This window comes from Oryctolagus cuniculus, chromosome 2 (assembly GCF_051225735.1).
Source record: "Oryctolagus cuniculus isolate XC-2025 breed Fujian yellow rabbit chromosome 2, ASM5122573v1, whole genome shotgun sequence".
NCBI lineage: Eukaryota > Metazoa > Chordata > Mammalia > Lagomorpha > Leporidae > Oryctolagus > Oryctolagus cuniculus.
The window spans coordinates 66,951,616-66,974,994 of NC_142868.1; the positions used below are offsets into that span (position 1 = coordinate 66,951,616).

General features: G+C 43.6%; 2 protein-coding genes across 10 annotated transcripts in view; one reads left to right on the top strand and one right to left on the bottom strand.

The window, feature by feature from the left end:
- Positions 1-14,636, top strand: part of LOC149127786 (DNA-directed primase/polymerase protein-like) — a 37,789-nt gene extending 23,153 nt beyond the window's left edge. Inside the window, exons 6-11 of the mRNA XM_089327001.1 lie at positions 2,577-2,735; positions 5,745-5,833; positions 10,352-10,441; positions 10,517-10,625; positions 12,447-12,552; positions 14,269-14,636. Of these exons, the coding sequence (XP_089183127.1) occupies positions 2,577-2,735; positions 5,745-5,833; positions 10,352-10,441; positions 10,517-10,625; positions 12,447-12,552; positions 14,269-14,598 (883 nt within the window). The 3' untranslated portion in view covers positions 14,599-14,636. The remainder of the gene's footprint in view (positions 1-2,576; positions 2,736-5,744; positions 5,834-10,351; positions 10,442-10,516; positions 10,626-12,446; positions 12,553-14,268) is intronic.
- The window catches only part of LOC149127787 (centromere protein U-like), a 133,193-nt gene continuing 123,544 nt past the window's right edge, over positions 13,731-23,379 (bottom strand). For 5 of the 9 annotated variants that reach the window (XR_016228949.1, XM_089325568.1, XM_089325564.1 and 2 more), the window contains exons 9-13: positions 19,473-19,551; positions 19,212-19,259; positions 17,952-18,013; positions 16,366-16,522; positions 13,731-15,058 (exon numbers count right to left, since the gene is read on the bottom strand). Coding sequence is in view for 7 of the 9 variants with exons in the window: in XM_089325568.1 (XP_089181694.1) it covers positions 14,945-15,058; positions 16,366-16,522; positions 17,952-18,013; positions 19,212-19,259; positions 19,473-19,551 (460 nt within the window). In the remaining 2 variants the exon portion in view is untranslated. Of the gene's footprint in view, positions 15,059-16,365; positions 16,523-17,951; positions 18,014-19,211; positions 19,260-19,472; positions 19,552-21,602; positions 21,882-23,379 lie in introns of those variants that run through there. The other 4 variants (XR_016228950.1, XM_089325567.1, XM_089325566.1 and 1 more) reach the window with 2 other exon arrangements.

Genomic DNA, 23,379 nt, shown 5'->3' on the forward strand with positions numbered 1-23,379 from the left:
TTTGTGAAAGAGCTTTTCCAAGTATAGTGTTCTTAATTGACAGTTTTATTTTTTTTTTCAGAACTTGTAATATATCACTTTCCCTCTTGGCTTGTAAGGTTTCTTTTGAGGAATCTGCTGTTGGTCTCGTGGGAACTCCCTTAAGTGTGAGTGTGACTTGAAGCTGTTCTCTTGCAGATTGTAGAATTCTCTCTCCATAGTATATATATTTTTTCTTTTCTTTTCTTTTTTCTTTCTTTCTTTTCTTTTTTTTTTTTTTTTTTTTTTGACAGGCAGAGTAGACAGTGAGAGAGACAGAGAGAAAGGTCTTCCTTTGCCGTTGGTTCACCCTCCAATGGCCACCGTGGCCGGCGCACCATGCTGATCCAATGGCAGGAGCCAGGTACTTCTCCTGGTCTCCCATGGGGTGCAGGGCCCAAGGACTTGGGCCATCCTCCACTGCACTCCCTGGCCACAGCAGAGAGCTGGCCTGGAAGAGGGGCAACTGGGACAGAATCCGGCGCCCCGACCAGGACTAGAACCCGGTGTGCTGGCGCCGCTAGGTGGAGGATTAGCCTATTGAGCCGTGGTGTCTTTGCTGAATCAAAGTTACTACCTTTAAATAATAGTAATAGTCTGATTTATTAGTGTTTTCCTCTGTGGTTATTTATTGGAATTCTGTAAAATATCTTTGCATATCCCAGGGTCTTGAAGATATTCTACTTATCTGTATTAACTTTTTTAAAAAATTAATATTAAAAAATTTTTTTGAAATTTATTTTTTAAGGAATACAAATTTCATAGGTACAACTTTAGGAATATAGTTATTCTTCTCACCATATCAGCCCTTCCACCCACACTCCCAACCCTTCTCTTCCTTCTTCTCTCCTTGCCAGTACCATTCTCCATTAAGATTGATTTTCAATTAACTTTGTACACAGAAGACCAACTCTGTGTTAAGTAGATTTCAACAATTTGTGTGTGCACTTGTGCGTGCACACACACACACACAAACCTGGGAAACTGGTTTTACAATTAATTCTCAATACAACTCATTGAGGACAAAGGTCCTGCATGGGGAGTTAGTGCACAGTGACTCCTGTTGTTAATTTAACAATTAACACTCTTATGTATGACGTTAGTGACCACCCGAGGCTCTTGAAATGAGCTGTCTGGGCTATGGAAGCCTTTTGAGTCCACAAACTCCGTCAGTATTTGGACAAGGCCATAAGCAAAGTAGAAGTTCTGTCCTTCCTTTAGATAAAAGTACATCCTTCTTTGATGGCGACTTCTTTTCACTGGGATCTCTCTCACAGAGATCCTTCATGTAGAACATTTTTTGCCACAGTGTCTTGGCTTTCCATGCTTGAAATGCTCTCATGGGCTTTTCAGCCAGACCAGGAAGCCTTAAGGGCTGATTCTGAGGTCAGAGTGTTATTTAAAGCGATTGTCATTCTATGAGTCTGTTGTGTGGACTGCTTCCCATGTTGGACATCCTCTCCTTTTTAATTCTATTACCAGGCACTTGATCCTGCCTATATGTTCACTTTAACAGTTAATATGATCACTTCAACAATTAAGATGGCATTTTTACCACCAAGTTTAATGGGATTTGGAGTCCCTTGACAAATTTGTAACTGTATCCTTAGAAGTAAGTCTGTAGGAATGTATGCAGAACTATATATATTAATAGTTAAAAACATCCTCCTCCCTCCCTTATTCCCACTCTTATGTTTTACTGATATCTATTTTCAATTGACTTTATATACGTAAGATTAACTCTATGTTAAATAAAGAGTTCAAATAGGATGCAGAAAAAAAACCCAAAGCCAGGAACCAGGTGCTTCCTCCTGGTCTCCCATGCGGGTGCAGGGGCCAAGCACTTGGGCCATCCTCCGCTGCCTTCTGGGCCACAGCAGAGAGCTGGACTGGAAGAGGAGTAACTGGGACTAGAACCTGGCGCCCATATGGATGGTGGCACCGCAGGCGGAAGATTAACCAAGTGAGCCACGGTGCTGCCCCCCCCCCAGGGTTTTTATAGTCCCCAGGCAAACAAGTATTACGTCGTCTGCATTCCTTCTTTCCCCTGGCCCTGCTGGACCAAGGATGGCCCACCTTATTGATTGCCCCCACCTGGTCCTGGCAGACCAAGGACTGCCCAGTGTCAGGTTTCAGCACAGAGAAGCATCCTGGGCCTAGCCACTTCCTTTGTCTTGTGAGAAGCCTGTCGTGGTGTGGCTCTGGCCTCTCACAATATGGGATGCAGACGCCGCAAGCAGACAACTAACTTAGTGTGCCACAGCACGTGCCCCCATTTATTTTCAATTGAAAAGTTGATACAAAACTGTCTAGCTTTTACTTTCTGGAAATAGCATTCTTCCATGTCAATTCTAAATTATCTTCTTTTATATACTGATGTAATTTTGTTACTAGCTATACCAGAGTACCTCAAAAGGCTCATGGAAAATCAGACTAAAAAATAAATTTATTTTGGTGCAAACAATTCTTGAAATCTGTGCTTGCAAGGGTTTTTCAGAATCTTCATGGAAATTGCACAGATTTCATACATACTACTTTACTAATTTTTGATGTAGGAGTTTATACAGAAATAGAAACTTCCGGCTGTATAAGTCATCAAAACCAGGAAAGCATGTGGCTTTGGAGATTGCTGAAGATAACAAATTCTTTCCTAAACAATCAAAAATGATTCCTGAAGAAAACCAGTATTTCCTCTCTTCTTTGGTATGCAATGTCAGGTATGTAGGCAAAAATTAAACTGTTGTATACTCCTGATTGATTATTCAGTCATGAATGCTATTGCATATTGCTAAAAAGTGAATTGTGTAAATTCATCCTATCTCAAGAAAATGACTCTCCATTCTTAAAATACTCTTTTCTGAGATTTTTAACCACTTAGTTTCCTCTCTGTATCTTTTTTTTTTTTTTTTTGACAGGCAGAGTGGACAGTGAGAGAGAGAGAGAGAGAGAAAGGTCTTCCTTTGCCGTTGGCTCACCCTCCAATGGCCGCCGTGGCCGATGCATTACGACCGGCGCACCGTGCTGATCGATGGCAGAAGCCAGGTGCTTCTCCTGGTCTCCTATGGGGTGCAGGGTCCCAGTACTTCGGCCATCCTCCACTGCACTCCCGGGCCACCGCAGAGAGCTGGCCTGGAAGAGGGGCAACCGGGACAGAATCTGGCACCCCGACCGGGACTAGCACCCGGTGTGCCGGCGACGCAAGGCAGAGGATTAGCCTAGTGAGCCGCGGCGCCGGCTCCTCTTTGCATCTTTTAAATGATTATATCACGTATTTTTCAGTTTTTCTAAAATGAATATCACTTTTATAAAGAATGAAAACAACTACCTGAGCTAGACCAGAAGAGAATCAGCTGAGACATGAACCTGGCCCATGTGGGATGCTGGTGCTGCAGGTGGAGGCTTAGTCTGCCACGCCACAGTGCTGGCCCCACTTCCTTTATTTATTTATTTTTTTTACTATTATTATTTTTTTTATTTTTTGACAGGCAGAGTGGACAGTGAGAGAGAGAGACAGAGAGAGAAAAGTCTTCCTTTCCGTTGGTTCACCCTCCAATGGCCGCCGCTGCAGCCGGCGCACCGCGCTGATCCGATGGCAGGAGCCAGGATCCAGGTGCTTTTCCTGGTCTCCCATGGGGTGCAGGGCCCAAGCACCTGGGCCATCCTCCACTGCACTCCCTGGCCATAGCAGAGAGCTGGCCTGGAAGAGGGGCAACCGGGACAGAATCCGGCGCCCCAACCAGGACTAGAACCCGGTGTGCCGGCGCCGCAAGGTGGAGCATTAGCCTATTGAGCCACGGCGCCGGCTTATTTTTTAAAGTGGACATAATACCACCTATTTTCAGAATTTTTAGTAGAATTAAATATGTTAAAACCGTTCACACAAAATACTTAAAACAGTGCCCAGCACATGTTAGCATCTCGGGAGGTGTCAGTTGGCACTAGTGGTGGATCTGAGAGTCTAGGAGTTGTATCAAAATTGTGTATCTCCTGCTGTGTTCCAATATCGATCCTACAGACAATGGAGGGCTCTTCCATCGAATAGGATTACCTCAGGGCCCACGCTGTGGTACAGCTGGTAAAGTTGCTGACTACAGTGCTGGCATCCCAAATGGGTGCCAGTTCAAGTCCCAGCTGCTCCACTTCAGATCCAGCTCCCTGTTCATGTGCCTGGGAAAGCAGGGAATGATGGCCCAAGTCCTTGGGCCCTGCACCCACATGGAAAACCTGGATGAAGCTCCTGTCTCCTGGCTTCAGCCGGGTCCACCCCTGGCTGTTGTGGCTCCTTGGGGAATATACCAACAGATGGAAGACCACTCTCTGTATCTCTCCCTTTCTCTATAATTCTCACTTTCAAAGAAATAGATTTTTTTTCTGGTGCTGTGGTACAGCGGGTTAAAGCCCTGGCCTGAAGCGCCGGCATCCCATATGGACGCCGGTTCTAGTCCCTGCTGCTCCTCTTCTGATCCAGCTCTCTGCTGTGGCCCACAATAGCCGTGAAGATGGCCCAAGTCCTTGGGCCCCTGCACCCACGTGGGAGACCCAGAAGAAGCTCCTGGCTCCTGGCTTTGGATCAGCACAGCTCCAGCCATTGCGGCCACCTGAGGAGTGAACCAGTAGATGGAAGACCTCTCTCTCTCTGTCTCTACCTCTCTGTCTTTCAAATAAATAAAAATAAATCTTTAAAAAAATGTAGGATTACAGGAGCCGGAGCTGTGGCATAGCGGGTAAAGCTGCCACCTGCAGTGCTGGCATCCCATATGGGCACCGGTTCAAATCTCGGCTGCTCCACTTCCAATCCAGCTGTCTGCCATGGCCTGGGAAAGCAGCAGAAGATGGCCCAAGTGCTTGGGCACCTGCACCCGTTGGTAGACCTGCAAGAAACTTCTGGCTCCTGGCTTCAGATCGGCTCAGCTCCAGCTGTTGCAGCCAATTGGGAAGTGAACCAGCAGATGGAAGACCTCTTTCTCTCTCTCTCTGCCTCTCTTCCTCTCCCTGTGTAATTGACTTTCAAATAAATAAATCTTTTTTAAGAAAAATAAAAATTATCTTTTCTTTTGTGTGTCTAAGTATATACCAAATATTTTTATTTCAAGGAGCCAAGGCTAAATTTTTTGATTACAAATGTGCCTTTTCTTTGAGTAAATTTTAATCAGTTTTTCCCTTTAATCTTTTTTTCTTCATATTTTGCTCTTATTCACGGTTTTTTCTTTTTTATTCACGGGTTTATAACAAATTTCAAAGGCTCCATGTGTTTGGGGAATAGTACGGTAGTTCATTCCCCAAATGCCCACAACATCCAGGGTTGGGCCAGGCTGAAGTTGGGAGCCAGGAACTCAGTCTGGGTTTTTCATGTGGGTGGCAGGGACCTAAATAGTTGAACCATCACTGTTGCCTCCCAGGTGCAGGTTAGCAGGAAGCTGGAATCAGAAGCAGGGCTGAGATTCAACCCAGGCTCCTGGATTTGTGATGCAAATGTCGTAAGTGGCATCTTAACTCTCAGGCCAGACTTCCCCCTGAGAAAACTACTGAACAGTGATCATCCTACTCTTTTAAACTGACAAATTTCTTATTGTTTTAACTGACAAATCATACTTTTTTTTAGATGAATAGAATTGGTGTTTTTGTGGAGAAATGTGGCTTAGTTACAGATCTATTTGGAATTTAGTTTTCTTTCTATATATTCCTGCTTGTTTAATTCTAATATAATTTTTAATTATTTTCTTCAGATTCTCAGATACTTTACGAATTCTAACATGTGACACACCTCAGAATAAAAGAAAGCGAATGAAGCACTTTAATAGTACCAGCCCTTCAGGTAATTTTAAAAGTAATTTTCTATCAGAATTTAATGATTAAAAACTCACTTTGCCTTAAAAGGTCATACAACTTAAGTATTCATCTCTGCTGATTACTGGAGATTACTTTGAGGTTGCTATTCAAAGTGAAAAATGGTTTTAAAGATTATTATTAAAGTATTTACTAGTTTTCATTGTATGGAATTTTTCAAAACAGTATAAGGTGATTAGATTTTTTGATAAACACATATGAAAATAAAGTAAAAATTCTCTTTACGCTTTTGTCCGCAGTCCAAGAGGGGGACCCTGCAGTAGTTTGCTACTTGGTCCTGCAGAGCTCCCCCTGTATTTTCAGTACAGGGAGAGCTTCCTCATGCTTGTAGTGACTGCACAGTTTTTGTAGAACGGCCCTATCAGGATTTACCCATGCTCGTCCTGAAGAAGTGCGGATTTTCTCTTAAGATTCCTTACATAAACCCTCCAGTAAATATTTTTATTAATATGTTTCAGTATATTGCTTTATTGTAAGTAGGGAAAAACAAAAATAATTAAAGGTACAACAAAATTGGATTGGTGACATACCAATATTCTGTAGCCATTAAATTTAAATTTATAAAGCCTATATAATATGTAAAATACCCATTTATGATAAGATACAAAAGGCACTAAAATTTCATATGGTATGACCACAAGTTAGTGTAACTTTTTTGGTAGATTTAACAGTTTATTTTGGTTTTGGTCATTGAAAACAACCCATTCAACCATGTGCCACCTGCTTGGTGCAGTAGGAGTCAGATCGTTGCTTGAAACTCTGATAGCCCACGTTGGAATGCCGGGTTTGGGTTCCTGCTACTCCACTCCCGATCCTGCTTCCTGCCAGTAAGCGTCCTCAGAGGCAGCCAGTAACGGCTCCAGTACTTGAGTCCCAGCTGGGAAACCCAGGTGGAGTTCTGGGCTCCTGCCTTCAGCCGGGCTTAGACCTGAGGCATCCGGGGAGTGAACCAGGGAATAGAGGATCTCTCTGTCTGTCTCAGTGCCTTTCAAATAAAGTGGAAATAAATAAAAATCCTTAAGAGTGGTATGCAAAAAGTCTGCAAAATAATCTGTACTTTAAACATGTTTAAATGGTTATCTGAAATTCTGGCTTGTTCAGTAGCTTTGTTATTACGTCACAGCAGCCAATGATCGTTTGCTTCAGTTGGAATATGCCTCCTAAATCCAGCTTCATTGCAGATTCCAGCTTCCCTGTAACTTATGTCATTTGCCCTAGAAAACTTTTCTTTAGGGTTAAAATGGCTGTGTGAAGGGCATCTTCAAGTTTTCTTGAAAAGATATAATGGCAGAGCCGGCGCTGTGGCTCAGCTGGTAAATGCCCTGGCCAGGAGCACAGGCATCCCATATGGGTGCCGGTTCGAGTCCCGGCTGCTCCTTTTCTGATCAGGCTCTCTGCTATGGCCTGGGAAAGCAGTAGAAGATGGCCCAGGTCCTTGGGTCCCTGCACCCTTGTGGGAGACTCGAAGGAGGCTCCTGGCTCCTGGCTCCTGGCTTCGGATCGGCCCAGCTCCAGCCGTTGTGGCCAACTGGGGGAGTGAACCAGTGGATGGAAGACCTCTCTCTCTCTGCCTCTCCTCTCTGTGTAATTCTGACTTTCAAATAAACAAACAAATCTTAAAAAAAAAAAAAAAAAGGCCGGTGCCACGGCTCACTAAGTTAATCCTCCGCCTGCGGCGCCAGTACCCCAGGTTCTAGTCCCGGTTGGGGCACCAGGTTCTGTCCGGGTTGCTCCTCTTCCAATCCAGCTCTCTGCTGTGGCCCGGGAGTACAGTGGAGGATGGCCAAGGTGCTTGGGCCCTGCACCCACAAGGGAGACCAGGAGGAAGCACCCCGCTCCGGCTTCAGATCAGCGCAGCACGCTGGCTGTAGCAGCCATTAGGGGGTGAACCAACGGAAGAAAGACCTTTCTCTCTGTTTCTCTGTCTCTCACTAACTCTGCCTGTCTCAAAAAAAAAAAAAAAAAAAAAGATATAATGGAAATCTGAAAGTTTTCCCATGTGCTTGGTTCTTTCCCATTGTTGTGGCTTTCCAGGCAAAGTAAGCTCCAGATGGTTCTGACTAAAATAAATATGGCTGCCTTTCATCCCAACCAAAATTAAGAAACTCCAGATAGACAGTACCCGGCTGTGACTAAGTCTTGCATCCCAGAGCTCCTGTACCATTTGAGCTGTGGGAGTGGTTTCTTGGAAGACAAGAACATCTCCTCTTGCTAATGCCACAGCATTCACAGCTTTTTAGAATTTTATCAATTTTTATTTATTTGAAAGATTTTCCATCCATTGGTTCACTCCCCAAATGCTTGCGGCAGTTTGGGGTGGGCAGGCTGAAGTGAGAAGCCTGGAACTCCATCTGGGTCTCCCACGTGGTTGGTAGGGACTCTGATTCCTTGACCATCATCTGCTGCTCTCTGGTCTGAGCATTAGCAGGACGCAGGAATCAGGAGTGTGGCGAGGACTTGAATGCAAGCGTTGTATGGGAGGTGAGCATCCCAGGCAGCACTTAACTGGTGCACCAAATGCCCATATGGTTTGCACCTCTAGTTCGCACTGAAGGAGCTCCTGCACCTACTGCAGCCAGAGCACATTCAGTGTGGACAAGTTGACCTGCCAGGCCGAAGGTGGCCAGTGAAGAGCTGCAGCCTGCTCCTCACATCCCTACACGTGGGAACTGCCTGGGTGACATTTTCTTACACATTTGTTTCCCCTGGTTGTTTAACATGTATTTCTTGACATTGATCTGGAACTCACTTCTCTCATTTTTACATTAATATATTTTCTTTATTTTTTTAAAGATTTATTTGAAAGGCAGAGTTAGAGAGGCAAAAACAGGGAGAGGGCCTTCAATTAGAGAGAGAGAGAGAGAGAGAGAGAGAGAGAGAATGAGAGAGAATGAGTCTTTAATCTGCTGGTTCATTGCCCAGATGTCGCAATGGCTGGAGCTGTGCCGATCGAAGCCAGGAGCTTCTTCCAGTCTCTCACAAGGGTATAAGGGCCCAATGATTTGGACCATCCTTCTACTGCTTTTCTAAGCCATAGCAGAGAGCTGGATCAGAAGTGGAGCAGCCAGGACTTGAACCAGTGCCCATATAGGAAGCTGGCACTGCAGGCTGCGGCTTTACCACTATGCCACAGTGCCAGCCCCCACATTAATATATTTTCTAAAATCTCTCCACTTATTTTCATAAGGGAAATATAGACTTCATTTTAAGAAAACTATTTGTCTTCAAAACTTAAATAGGGGGGCCAGTGCTGTGGCATAGTGGGTAAAGCTGCCACCTATAGAGCTGGCATCCCTTATGGGTGCCGGCTCGAGTCTTGGCTGCTCCACTTCCGATCCAGCTCTCTGCTATGGCCTAGGAAAGCAGTGGAAGATGGCTCCAGTCCTTGGACCTCTGAACCCACGTGGGAGATCAAGAAGCTCCTGGCTCCTGGCTTTAGATCGGCCCAGCTCGTCATTGTGGCCACTTGGGGAGTGAACAAGTGGACGGAAGACCCCTCTGTGTCTCTGCCTCTCTGTAACTCTGCCTTTCAAGTAAAATACATCTTACAAAAAAAATAAAAAACCTTAAATAGAATTTTATTTAATTTTGTTTATTTAAAAGGCAGAGCAACAGAGAGGTGGGTGGTGGGTGGGATGAGGGAGAGACAAAATGATCTTGTTTTCATTGGTTCACCCGCACAAATGTCAAGTCTGGGGCAGGCTAAAGCCAGAGGCTAGGACATCCTGGTGTCCCAAATAGGTGCTTAGGCCATATTCTGCATAGGCACGTTAGCAGGAAGCTGGATTGGAGGCAAAGCAGCCCGGACTCACATCAGCACTCTGATACAGGATTCCAGTGTTGACAGTAGCAGCATAGCCCACTGCACTACAACATTAACCCCTCCATGAAGTTTTAAATGCATCATTCTACATTACAATAGAGTTTTAGGTACAAATATAATTGAACTGTTAGTGCCCCCTAAAGACCACAGGGAACACACCCATAGCAAGGAAGTTGAGTCAGTTAGTCCTGGAAACAGTGGGAGGCTGCTTTGTAGGAAGGCTGGGCTTGTTCTGAGTTGGGTGTTGTCAGGGGCAGTTCTGGGTAGCTCTGTAGCCGTTATCTAGAATGCAGGCGGGCTAGAGGGAAACTGAAGCTATGGTGGTACAGCCACAGCAGTTGGCCAGAGTAGGGGGGCAGTTGGTGATTTTTGTGGTTTGCAAAATGCTCATGTTCTGACTGTTCAGACATGATTACAGAGTGCTCTCGTTTTAGTCGTGAGTCCTCATGACCACAGAGTGGCCTTATCAATGTTATCTACTTCCCTGTAGGATAAAAGAACCTGTGAGCTAACTGCAAATTGCCAAACCACCCCCCCGCCCAAAAAAACACCCACCCAAACTGGAAGGGTTGCAAAACCCGTAACTGTTCTAAACAGCAACTTAAAATTTAAGTTCTCAACTTTCAGATGTTACAATTTTTAAATAATTCTTCTCTGTTGCAGTAGGAACCATCGAAGGTTTTCAGTGTTCACCCTACCCTGAAGTCGATCAGTTTGTTCTTTCCTTGGTGACTAAAAATGACATTAAAGGAGGTACAACTCATCTTATTTTTTATTAACTGTTATATGATAGAGTCATGATATCTTTAGAAACATTCTTTATTTTAGGAATTAGGTGTTGGAGCTACTTTTTCCCAGAACAGTTGTTGGTTTATGATATTTTCAAATATCGCTGGTGTGAGAACATTGGAAGAGCCCACAAGAGTAATAACATCATGTAAGTAATCTTGTTTATTAATGCTGAGATGTATTCTGAATGTTTATAACTTTTTTTTTTAAAGATTGTTTTTAAATTTATTTGAGAGGCAGAGTTAGAGAGATGGAGAGACAGAGGTCTTCCATCCACTGGTTCACTCCCCAAAAGGCTGTAATGGCAGGAACAGAGGTGATGAGGAGCCTGGAGCCAGAAGCTTCTTCTGAGTCTCGTACGTAGAAGCAGGGGTCCACCGCTTTCCCAGGCCATAAGCAGGGAGCTGGATCGGAAGAGAAGTAGCCAGGACACAACTGGTGCCCATTTGGGATGCTGATGCTGCAGGTGGAAGCTTAGCCTACTAAGCCACAGCACTGGCCCCATGTTTACAACTTTGAAATAAAGCTGACAATATAAAAATGTAACAAGTTAAACTAATTAGATTATTACATTTGTTGGGGTTTATAATATTCAGAGATCTTATTACATTGCTTCTAACATACGGCAGCTTTATTTGTCCTTTGATAAAATGACATAGTCTATAATCTTGAAGACTGAAGTAGATTAAGGACTAAAAAGCAAGCAGCAGGCAGGGAGTGGATGTGATGAAAAGGGTGTTCTAGATACCTGTGGAAGTGATTGAAACTGGGCCGATTACGGCAAGACGACAACTCCTCAGTGCTACAGAGCTGGAGGTTAAGGCTGTGTTAACTGAATATAGATAAATCACACATTACTGAGCTATTGGATGCTTGTTAGAAATGCCAGGCCCTGTTTTAGGTAATTTTTTAAAATGCTCCTGGCAAAACAAGAGGAAGTAAAAAGATGAAGTAAAACTAGAAATATAATTTAAAATAATAAAGGGATATAGACAGAAGGGGAATAAAACAGAAATCTAGTTACAACATGGGAAATGTTATTTCATATTTAATGTCAAAGCTGATACTCTTACATAGCACATGTGCTAGAAGGGGGAGATGATCCAAGTGTGTGTTGGAAAATGTGTGGCATGATTCAGTGCTATGGTTGATATTCTTAAATTAAAAACAATCTTGAAAAGCTCTATTCTTGGGCCACTGTTGTGGCCTAGCACAGTAAGCTGCAGCTTGCAGTGCTGCTGTTCCATGCCAGAGCACCAGTTCATGTCCTGGCTGCTCTCCTGTCCGTCTAAAGCGCCTGGGAAAGCAGCAGATGCCCCAAGAGCTTGGGTCTGTCACCCGTGAGGGAGATCTGGGTGGAGTTCCAGGCTCCTGGCTTTGGCAGTTTGTAGCCACATTGGGAAAGAGCCAGTGTGGAGAGAAACCTCTGTTGCTTCCATGTGTGTTTCCCTCCCTCCCTCCCTCCCCTTAAAAATAAATAAATCTTAAAAGAGAATTATATGCTCAATACACCAAGCTGTCACCAAAAAAGATCCCCACAGTCCTATAACCCAGTGAAAACTACAGTTAGCACTGATGCATCTTTCTAGTCTTCTGTGCGTGGACATTTACAAAAAAAAATATTATATCCAATTATTTTTAGCTGTGAAATATTACATGTAATAGTATATATATGTGTAAGTAATATGCGCCTCTTAAAGACCAATGCTCAAATTCCATTTTGTGTAATGTGATGGACACAGGGAGAGAGCTGTTCTATCTTTCGGGGAGATCTTCTGTCAGCGTGTGCGTTTTTCTTCTGAAGTCCATTTTGTGTGATATTTTAGGCAACTGGTTTTGTTTGTTGTGTATCTTCTTTCGTTTTTACGTTTTAGTTGAAGATTTAGTCATGTTTCTTTTAGACAGCATTGAGTTGGATTTAATTTTCTATACAGCTTAGGTATTAATACTTTTCTTTTTTTAAACAAAGGATTCTGGTTGATCTGAAAAATGAAGTTTGGTATCAAAAATGTCATGATCCTATATGTAAAGCAGAAAACTTCAAAACTGTTATTAATTTTTACATTTACCATAAAGTAAAAGTTAATGTTTACATAAAAGTAGTTTTACTATCTTTCTGATTCAGGTTTGCCATTACCTGCTGAAGTGTGTCTTTTGTTTCTTTTCAAAGAGGTAAGTGCAGTTTTGTATCATTGTCAGTACTAAGTCTTGGTATTATAGTATAAATGAACCAGGAGCAGTGTCCACTAAGCTTTTTTTTTTTTTGACAGGCAGAGTTAGGGAGAGAGAGAGAAAGGTCTTTCTTCTGTTGGTTCACCCCCCAAATGGCTGCCATGGCCAGAACGCTGTGCCGTGCCAAAGCCAGGTGCTTCTTCCCAGTCTCCCATTGCAGGTGCAGGGGCTCAAGCACCTGGGCCATCCTCCACTGCCTTCCCAGGCCACAGCAGAGAGCTGGAAGAGGAGCAGCCAGGACTAGAACCCAGGGTGCCGGCGCCACAGGCGGAGGATTAGCCTAGTGAGCTGTGGCACCCGCCTCCACTAAGCTTTTTAAGCACAATGTTTGTAACACATTGTTTTCACTTGAAGATCCATCTTGATGATTTTCCTACCTCAGTATATATTTAATAACACATACTTCATTCTTTACTGCATAAGATTTAGTACACTTTAACCAGTCCTAGACATTAAAGAGGTTTCTGGTTGTATAAACCAAAATACCCTTCTTTATTTCTGGCACAGTGCTTGCAGCAGACATATCAGAGTGCCCAGTTCTTGTCTGCCTCCTCTGCTTCCTGCAGCCCACATGGGAGACCTGGATTGCATTCCAGGTTCTTGGCCTAGCCCTGGCTGTTACGGTTATTTGGGGGGAGTGAACTAGTGGATGTGGGATCTTTGTGACTCTGCCTTTCAAATAAAAAAATTGCATATACCCTTTGCTGCCATTTTTTTCCCCTAAAGATTTATTTGAAAGTCAGAGTTACACAGAGAGAGGTCTTCCATCTGCTGGTTCACTCCCCAACTGGCTACAACAGCCAGAACTGCGCCAATACGAAGCCAGGAGCTTCTTCTGGGTCTCCCACGAGGGTGCAGGGGCCCAAGCACTTGGGCCATCTTCCAATGCTTTCCCGGGCCACAGCAGAGAGCTGGATCTCAAACCGGTGTCCGTAGGGGATACTGGCACTGCAGGTAGCAGCTTCACCCACTATGCCAGCAGTTTTAATCGTGGTTTGACAATCTAGTAATACCACCAAAATTTCTTTCAAAGATCTTTATTTGCCCAAATAATTTAAAATCTTCCTCATAATATTACAACATTTTTATCTGGGCTCATATTTTTAAAACCAGTAAGTATACATAATACTCTGTGGGGCCTTTCCTTTTTAAGGTTTATTCTTCCATCCACTCCCCAAATGGCTGCAACAGCTGCTTCTGGGTCTCCCACGTGGTGCAGGGCCCAGCTGGGACTTGAACCAGTGCCCCTACAGGATGCTGGTGCCCCAGGCGGAGGCTCCACACCTAATTTAAGCATGTAGCTGAGGAATAAGGACATTGTTACTTGGCTATGGGACATGAAGTTAAGGAAATTTAACATCAATATTATCTCATGTAAGCCTTAGTGATTAGTCCTTGGCAGTTTGTCTTTAACAGGTACACAGGCCACTTGAACAGTTAAGTCTGTCCTTGCTGTAGCACCTGCTGGGCATGTTGAAACATCTGTGCCACAGAACTGCAGGCAGTTTCAAATGGGGAGTCTAAAGAGTATCTGAGCCAACTCCAGAAACAGTTAATATTCTCATTCCTATCGAACTGGTCTTAAGGTCTTAATATGTGGTGATTTCATTATATATTCAGTCTATGTAGAATTACAACTAGATTTTTTTTTAAAGGAAGAAGAATTTACAACAGACGAAACTAGGAACAATGAAACCACGAGCCCTCATAAACCGTCCCCTGGTGCATCCTCTGACCCTGGCTGGGACAATGGCTTGGATGATGCTTGCTTTTTAGAAGCCACTGAAGATGCTGAATTAGCAGAGGCTGCAGAGAGCAGTCTTCTGCGTCACAGTAGTGGAGTGGATGAGATTCCTGATGACCTCATTATGGAAGTATTACAAGAGTAGCCAACTGTGGACATCACATAAGCAGCTGTAATCTGCGAGATTTGTAACAAAATTATATTCAGTCTGTCAAATGTTACTTGGAAAATAATGTAAGTAAATCAATTTTATTGGAAATTAACTGTAGTATTTAGTCTATGTTCACATTGTCTTAATTTTACAGGTTAAAACATACATGTTTGGGGCTGATTCAGATAGGGTTTCAACATTTTTAAATTACTCAAGACATTATCTTAAAAGGATCATGGCCTCTAAAACTATTAATCAGTACTAAATCCTGGGGACTGGACCCTACTTGTTTTCAGAGGCCGCAGGGGACTAAGTTGGCACATTCAGTACGGCTGTCTTCTCAGTCCTGGTCAAGGAGATTCTCTAATTGGTGGTTGATATTTTGCAAATGATTTTCAGCTCCCAAAAAGGTTCTTGCTTTAAATAACAGAGCTGGAAGGCTGGACGAATCATACTGTTGAAAGAAAATAATTCAGATTAGCTAATATCAAAAACACTTACAATCCTATCTTTACATAGTTCAATCTGAAACAAATGGAAAAGATCTAACTTGTCAACTCCTCTTCCTTTCATTTTTATGATAGAATTCGTAGAACGTTGCAAAGGAGTGGCTCTGTACATCTGAGTGCCTGGGGCAGGTCAAGACTTGGTTTGAGCAAGTCTGTCTGATCTCATGTCTATTTTAAAACACACAACAAAAAACATTAGGCAGGTTTACTTTTACTGGAAGAACCAAAGGATGAGAACACCCAGCTTATAATAGCTCATAAGGGGAAAAAAAACTCTAAATCCACTCTAAGAAAACTTTAATCATGGAACTGATCCTTCCAATAAGACAAAATTACTATGCAAGTCGAACAAAATCAACTCATGAGTTTAAACTAGTAAGCCAACCCAAAATTGATTAAATTCCTCTTTAGTTTTCTGACTACCTAGAAAACAGTGGATTTTTTTCCTGGCATACAATTTACCATATGTTGAGAGAATTCAAGAGCCTAATTAAGACACTAAGCACCTGCTCTCAGGGAGTGGAGGGAGGAGAACTTGCTTGGTGCTACAGGTTTAGTTTAGGAAAAGAGGTGAGGCCGAGAACACAGCTGGGAGTGGTATGGTCTAAAGGCACAGTCGCTGAATTTGTTTTAATGAAAGTGGTTGCTATTTTTCTAAATTTAATAACCAAGTCCACTTAAGCTTTAGACTAGTTAGGTACTTTGGGCTCAGGAAAACTGCATCAGTGTCAAAATTTAAAGCTGAATTTAGAAAACAAATCTGGTAACATTTTATGTAAAATTATACTAGGTGGACAACTTAAAGTGTATATTAAAAAGTCCAGAAATGGGGGCCACTGCTGTGGCCTAACAGCATCCCATATGAGCACCAGTTCATGTCCCGGCTGCTCCCTGCTGATGGCCTGGGAAAAGCAGTGGGAGACCCACGTGAAGGTCCTGGCCCAGCACTGGCTGTTGCAGCCGTCTGGGGGCGTGAACCACTAGAGGGAAGATCTGTCTCTCCTCTACCTGTGACTTTCAAATAAAAAATTTTGTAGTTACTTTTTTTATTAATCCAATAATATTGCTTTTTCTTGCCATTTATAGATAATGGCTTTTTAGATACATGTACCAAGAACATGAGCTAGACATAAAAAATGTGGTTGTGCAAAGCCTACTCTTCCCTTATTGAACTCAGTGAGCCCGGGTTTTCCTGTACTGCTGCAGCTCCCCTCCTGAGGCAGAGTCGAAAGTAAAAAAAACTCCAAGTTACCGTTTCCTTTGTGTCTGGTTCTTTCTCTTGAAGATCTGAGTACTCGTGATAGAGCTGTTTTAAATTAGATAGGAAATCTGCTGCCGTCCTCAGGGATGACTTTCTCTCCTTAAGTTCGTCGTATTTTGTTTGTAGCTGTATCAGCTGGGGCTCTAACCTGGAGCGAAAAGAAGTACACCGGGTGAAGGATGGAACACCAGGGTGGTGGCTGCTCCGTCTACCTTCAGCTCTGACAGCAGGAATGCATGAAAGGCTCCGGGTTTCAATTTGAAATGTAGGAGAAAGGCAGCTTTCAGCCTCGCAGATGAGCCGCTGGGGCCAGCTGCGTCAGCTCTCAGAGAGAACTTGGATCTTATAGACAAAGGGAATAGAAAAGGAGTTTTATTTTGTTAAATAAAAAAATGCTAACTAAACTCTTGTCTACTATGATGTCATAACATAAGTCCTATAAGCTGTCCTTTACAGTGGACAAGTGCAGCGTTTTGTTAGACTCACTACTGAGCTGGCAGAATTGGGGTCTGACAGCGAATCCTAGCTCCCCCACTTCTGTGGGGTTTGACTGTTGGTATGTTACCTCTCCGTGCCTAGTTTTCCCAACGTAAAGTTAAAACAATAATCTACCTCTCCAGTAGAAAAGGAACTAAAGAAGTGTGTTTTTAAAATACGTAATGAAGCCATATCACCAGAGATAATAACCTCCCTCAGTGATGACAGGGACGATCAATGGGTGAAATCAGGAAAGCGCCCCGCACCCAGGGGACTGCTAGATGTAGGCTGTCGTATTACCTTGGCTGTTCTTAGCTGTAGCCTGGGCCAGCACCTGTCTGTAGTCTAAATTTGGAAACCAAAGGACTAGACAACCAATTCTCCCTCTTCAACTCCTGCGACAGTACTTTGTGCTTCACTGTCTTTTCTACCGGCCTTTCTCAGCTGTCGTACACCTTCAGAGCAGACAGCCTCCCTGGTACTGCTTTACTATCACACTCCCAGCTCACGCAACACGTACAGAAGAGCAGGAAGAAACACTTGCAGGCTGCTGTGGGCTCCAGTCTTTGCAACCAGACCCCGGCTGGCCAGTTCTGGGACCGTCTGGTCCAGCCTCTGGGAATGTGGATTCACATGAGTGCCACCCACGGTGTTTGTGTTTCACCAACACAAACTGCCAACATTTATACAGCACTTAACCATGTGCCATCCCCATGAAGCACTTCTCACAACACCCGATGGTCTGTTAGATAGCATTACGCCTTTATACTAAAGAGGGAACGGAGTTATTAACAGGTTAAGTGACTTGGTTAAAGTTGCAGGGGCAGTGAGGGGCCGAGTCTGGATTCAAAGCCAGGCAGTCTAACTGCATTAATTTATGCATGAATTTAATTGGGGTGCCTCTCAGGCCACAGCTGAGAGAAGTCGGGACATCAGCGGCAAATCCTCCCTTGCTAATGGGGGCTACAGCGACGTAGCATAACCTGCCCTCACTGAGCATCCAAATTCAAAGATAACCTGGAGTTTTCGTATGGCACAGCAGCAAGTATTAACTTGGGTTCCTTGAGGTATGTTCTGTCACAGGACTGTTGCTATCTTACCGAAGCAGTTCATCCTGGACTTCAACCAAACGCTGCCTTTTCTTCTTGATATCTGCAATCACCTAAGTAAGAGTAATTTCTTTGTTAATTTTGTGATGTGTACTGCCAGGAAAAGAGGGAACCTTGGAATAGTGTGGGTGGGGGATCTACTTCAGGATGATCTGGAGAAGGTGAGGGGCTAGATCCTCAGTAGATCCCATGAGCTAGACAGATGTGATCTTGCAGGACAGTGTCGTGATCTGTTTTGTATTTTTTCTTCTTTTTTTGACAGGCAGAGTGGACAGTGAGAAAGAGAGACAGAGAGAAAGGTCTTCCTTTGCCACTGGTTCACCCTCCAATGGCCGCTGCGGCTGGCGTACCACGCTGATCCGATGGCAGGAGCCAGGTACTTATCCTGGTCTCCCATGGGGTGCAGGGCCCAAGGGCTTGGGCCATCCTCCACTGCACTCCCGGGCCACAGCAGAGAGCTGGCCTGGAAGAGGGGCAACCGGGACAGAATCCAGCATGCCGGCGCCGCAAGGCGGAGGACTAGCCTAGTGAGCCGCGGTGCCGGCCTCTGTTTTGTATTTTTAAAACTATTTCAATAAGTTTTCTTATCTCAGATGTCTCATTAGTCACTACCTAATACTCTGCTGTTGGACATCCATAAACAATGTAGAAATGACCAAAATGAGATTACAGTTGAAAGAAAAAAAGATGTGTAATTGCCAGAAGACAAATGTATATTTCTCAAGGTCATTTCTGTTACCAATGCAGAGGAACAGTGACTTTGCACTCCTGGATTCGTGGAAGTTTGGTGGTGCAACCTCTGAGGTCATTCGGTCCATTCATTCACAAACAAGCAAAGGGGAATCCCGTGTTCACTGGCTTGTTTCCCACTGCTGCCTACTGAGGGGGCAGAGCCAGGACTACAGGTGAGCTCTTAGGACTCCTAACCTGGTGTTCTTCCCGGCTGCCCTTTTGCCTTAGACAGTGCTCTAAAAAGTTTTGCTTTTTGACACTCACAAAAGCAATAAATGTACATTACTCAACACGTACCCATATAAGCGACCATTTTGGACGTTGATAGCCATTTTTAGACCAACTGAGACATCTTTCAAAAAGATTTAATAGCACTTCCTTGAACATCAACCAAATAAGAGTCTAAAAAGATAAAAATTCTTACACAAAGTTCTAAAGGCAGCAAACCCCAAAGTCAGGTCCTAACCACCTGTGTTAGTATCGTGTAGTCACATCACCCTAATTGCTGACGTCACTTACCTTAGCGTTCTTCCTTTTCAGATTTTTCAACATCTGGGCTTCTTTAAGCTGTATGAAACGAAAGATAATTCCTGTGTATTTCCCAAGATTAATCATTTTGACATAGGTTACATTTAATTTAAAAATAGCATGTAAAATATGAGTAGTGCTAATGACTTTATTACCATATTGCCAGAAAATGCAAGCTTTTCTATGCTAACAGCATACTGCCTCAGGATAAGCTGAAAAACCTTAGGCCAAGAAATTTGTCAGTGAGCTTACCATTTTGATGAGTTCTTCTTTAATATTACAATGAAATTTATTGATGGCTTCTTTACAAATTTTAGATTCTATTCTTTCTCTGTAGAGGAGTTAAAAAAAGGGATCAAATTAGGTATCATGAAGGATTTTGAAATGTGTTTCTCCGGCTTAGCATATGTAATATACATGCACAACTTGGCATGTACCATTTAAAAAAATTTAAGATGTAATATTCAGCCTGTGGTACTTTCTCAGACAATCTAGGAAACATGTCTCAGCAAAGAAAATGACCAGAAGTGCCCTTCACCAACGATGGGCAAGCCAGAGAGTGGTTGTGCCCACGCTCACACTGTTAAGCAACCCTGCGGTGAGAACCACATCTGACGGCTCACCCCAGTGACCCTCTTCAAATCACCTTAGCTGAACTACCTCCTTCCTCTTAGAACCATTAACGTACAACTTTGGGGTTTAACATGCTGCATGAGTTTAGAGGCAAATCATACTCAAACCAGAACACGTGAGCTCCTATATTCAATTTATTTAATTTCTTCTCCAATTTTTACTATTAGTCTCCTGCTTACTTTGGGTTTCCTTTGCTTCTGTACCTGGATTGCTAAGATGAGTTAGATGACTGATGCACTGCTTTCCTGGCATCCCATATTTTTCACTTTAGTTCAAACACATTTAGTTTTCTGTTAAGATTTCTTCTTTGACATACATGTTCTTTATAAGTATGTTGTGGCCGGCGCCGCGGCTCACTAGGCTAATCCTCAGCCTGCGGCGCCGGCACACCGGGTTCTAGTCCCGGTCAGGGCGCCGGATTCTGTCCCAGTTGCCCCTCTTCCAGGCCAGCTCTCTGCTGTGGCCCGGGAGTGCAGTGGAGGATGGCCCAAGTGCTTGGGCCCTGCACCCCATGGGAGACCAGGAGAAGCACCTGGCTCCTGCCACCGGATCAGCACGCTGCGCCGGCCGCAGTGGCCATTGGAGGGTGAACCAACGGCAAAGGAAGACCTTTCTGTCTACTCTGTCAAAAAAAAAAAAAAAAAGGTATGTTGTTTAATTGCCAAGTATTTAAAAATTTTTTTCCAGCTATCTGTCTGCAACCAGACACTGTAAGATTTCTATTATTTTACATTTCTTAGGGTTGTGTTTTTTATGGCCTAGATTGTGATCTGTCTTGACAAATATTCCTTGTGATCTTGAGAAGAATGTGTATTCTGTGTTGCTGAAGTAGCCTGCAGTCTATAGCTATCCATAATAGGTTGAACACCCCTCATCTAAAAACCCAGCATCCAAAACGCTCTGAAATCCAAAATGCTGAGTGCCAACATTACACTCAGTTTTGGATTCTTGGATTAAAGACACTCAACCAATTAAGTGTGCAGGTATTCCAAAATCTGAAAAGCTCAGAAATCAAACATTTTCAGTCCCAAACACTTCAGATAAAGGACACTCAGCTTGTACAGTGTTTCTTATCTCTGGCATTTGTTTTACTGTTTGAATTTAGAACTCTTGGGAGCAGGGGTTTGATGCAGTGGTGAAGCCATTGCTTGGGCGGCCCATAGCCCACATCAGAGTGCCTGGTTTGAGTTCCAGCTCTGCTTCAATTCTAGCTCCCTGCTGACGTGCACCCCTGGAGGCGGCAGGTGGTGGCTCAGTGTTGGGTCCCTGCCAGCCATGTGGGGGACCCAAACTGACTTCCTGGCTCCTGGATTTGGCCTGGCCCAGCCTCAGCTATTGTAGGCATTTGGGGAGTGAACCACAGTAGATGGAAGAAATCAGTATCTCTCTTCCACCCCTTCCCTCTCCCTTTCAAATAAAATGAAAAAAAAAATTAAACAATAATTTGTATCTCTCGGCTGTATCACTCATTTTCTCCAAAGAAGATACAAATGGTCATGAAGCACCTGAAAAGACACGCAACACTAACAAGAGGGGAATGCAGACAGGTCTACATGGCACTCTACTCACTGGGATGACTACTGTAAACACCACCAGAACATGGGTGTTGGCAGGAATGCGGAGAAAGAGACACAAATAACTGGAAGGACATTCCATGCTTATTGACTAGAAAACTTAATACACAGATTCGCTGCACCTCCTATCAAAAGTCCAGTGACATTTTCTGCAGCACTAGAAAAAATCCTAAAATTCATGTGACTATCAAAAGACTCCAGAAAGCCAAAACAATCTTAAGAAAGCTGCAGGCCTCATACTTTCTGATTTAGAAACATATTACAAAGCTACAGTAGTCAAAACAGGATGGCACTGGAATACAGACAGAAACACAGACCAATAAGACTGCATAGCAAATCCAGAAACAAACTTTCACATACACTGGGGGCTTCTGATCGTCAGTGTGGTGCCAGCACTACATAATGGGGAAGGCAGGCTCTTCAGCAAGGGGTGTTAGAAAATCTGCAGGTCCACCTGTAAAATAAGTGAAGCTGGCCCTTACCTTACACCACACATACTTCAAAATGCACTCAGAATGCATTAAAGACTAAAACAGTAACGTCCCAAGTGGAAAAAATAGGGATTGCATGTCACATCAACACACAGATAACAAAAGCAAGAACAGACAAATGGAGCTGCATCCATTTAAAGCTTCTATTTGCCTTAAAAAGGAAATTCTGACAACATGGCCACCACGTGGATTACCCTGAGGACAGACGCGTGAAATAAGCTAATTACAAAGGGACGCATATGAGGGGTCTTCAGAAGGTTTGTGGAAAATGGATTTTAGGGCAAAACTATGCATGGGTTTCAAAATTTTGTGCACCAAATAACTATCTTTTAATTCCATTTTGTTTTTAAGTACCCTCAAATGTATGATCCCACTTATGAGTTACACAGAATAGTCAAGTCTGCAGAACAAAGTAGAAGAGTGCTTGCTAGGGGCTGGTGAGAAGGGGATAGTTTAATGGACACAGGTTTGGGCTTGACCAGATGAACGGTGTCTAGAGCGGGGTCCACAACAGTGAGAATCTACTTCACACTGCCGACCTGTGTACTTACAAATGCTTAAGATGGCAAGTTTTATGACGTCCTGTTATCACAGGTACAAATTATATGTCCTATCTTGTGAAGAAGAATTTCTAATTTAATATAGATACCAAATTTTCAGATGTGAAAAAAAATTTTTTGGCCAGCACTATGACTCAATAGGCTAATGCTCCACCTGTGGCGCTGGCACACCGGGTTCTAGTCCCGGTCGGGGCACCGGATTCTGTCCTGGTTGCCCCTCTTCCAGGCCAGCTCTGTGCTGTGGCCAGGGATTGCAGTGGAGGATGGCCCAAGTCCTTGGGCCCTGCACCCCATGGGAGACCAGGAGAAGCACCTGGCTCCTGCCATCGGATCAGCGTGGTGCGCCGGCCGCAGCGGCCATTGGGGGATGAACCAACAGAAAAGGAAGACCTTTCTCTCTCTATCTCTGTCCACTCTGCCTGTCAAAAAAAAAAAAAAAAATTTTTTTTTTTAATAAGAAAAACAGGCCAGGCCTCTCTGCTGCGGCTCATTCTAATGATGATAAACTGATGGATTCTATCAGCCACAAGGTGACAGTCTACACAGGATGCTCAGACACAGCTATTTCAAGTTTTAGTGCTTAAAAAACCTGGCCACTTCATCCAGACCTAGTTATGGAGTATCCTAAGAATTTGTGACGTTTGCATTTCATGACATACTTCCTTGCTTATACACACTGACATACTGCTTACAACGAGCGAGTCTGTTGACAAGCAAAAAAAAATTGTTCAGGCTTGTCACGTGTATTACAAATAGCAGACCCCCAAACAGGTGTTTATTTGGAAAGTGGGAAGTGTTCCACGTGGCTGAGAACCTAGAGGTTGCAAAAACACAATGGATCAGTGATTTCACAGGAATTGTTTGATGCAACAAAAAACAACGTTGTTTTGTAATTTTAAAA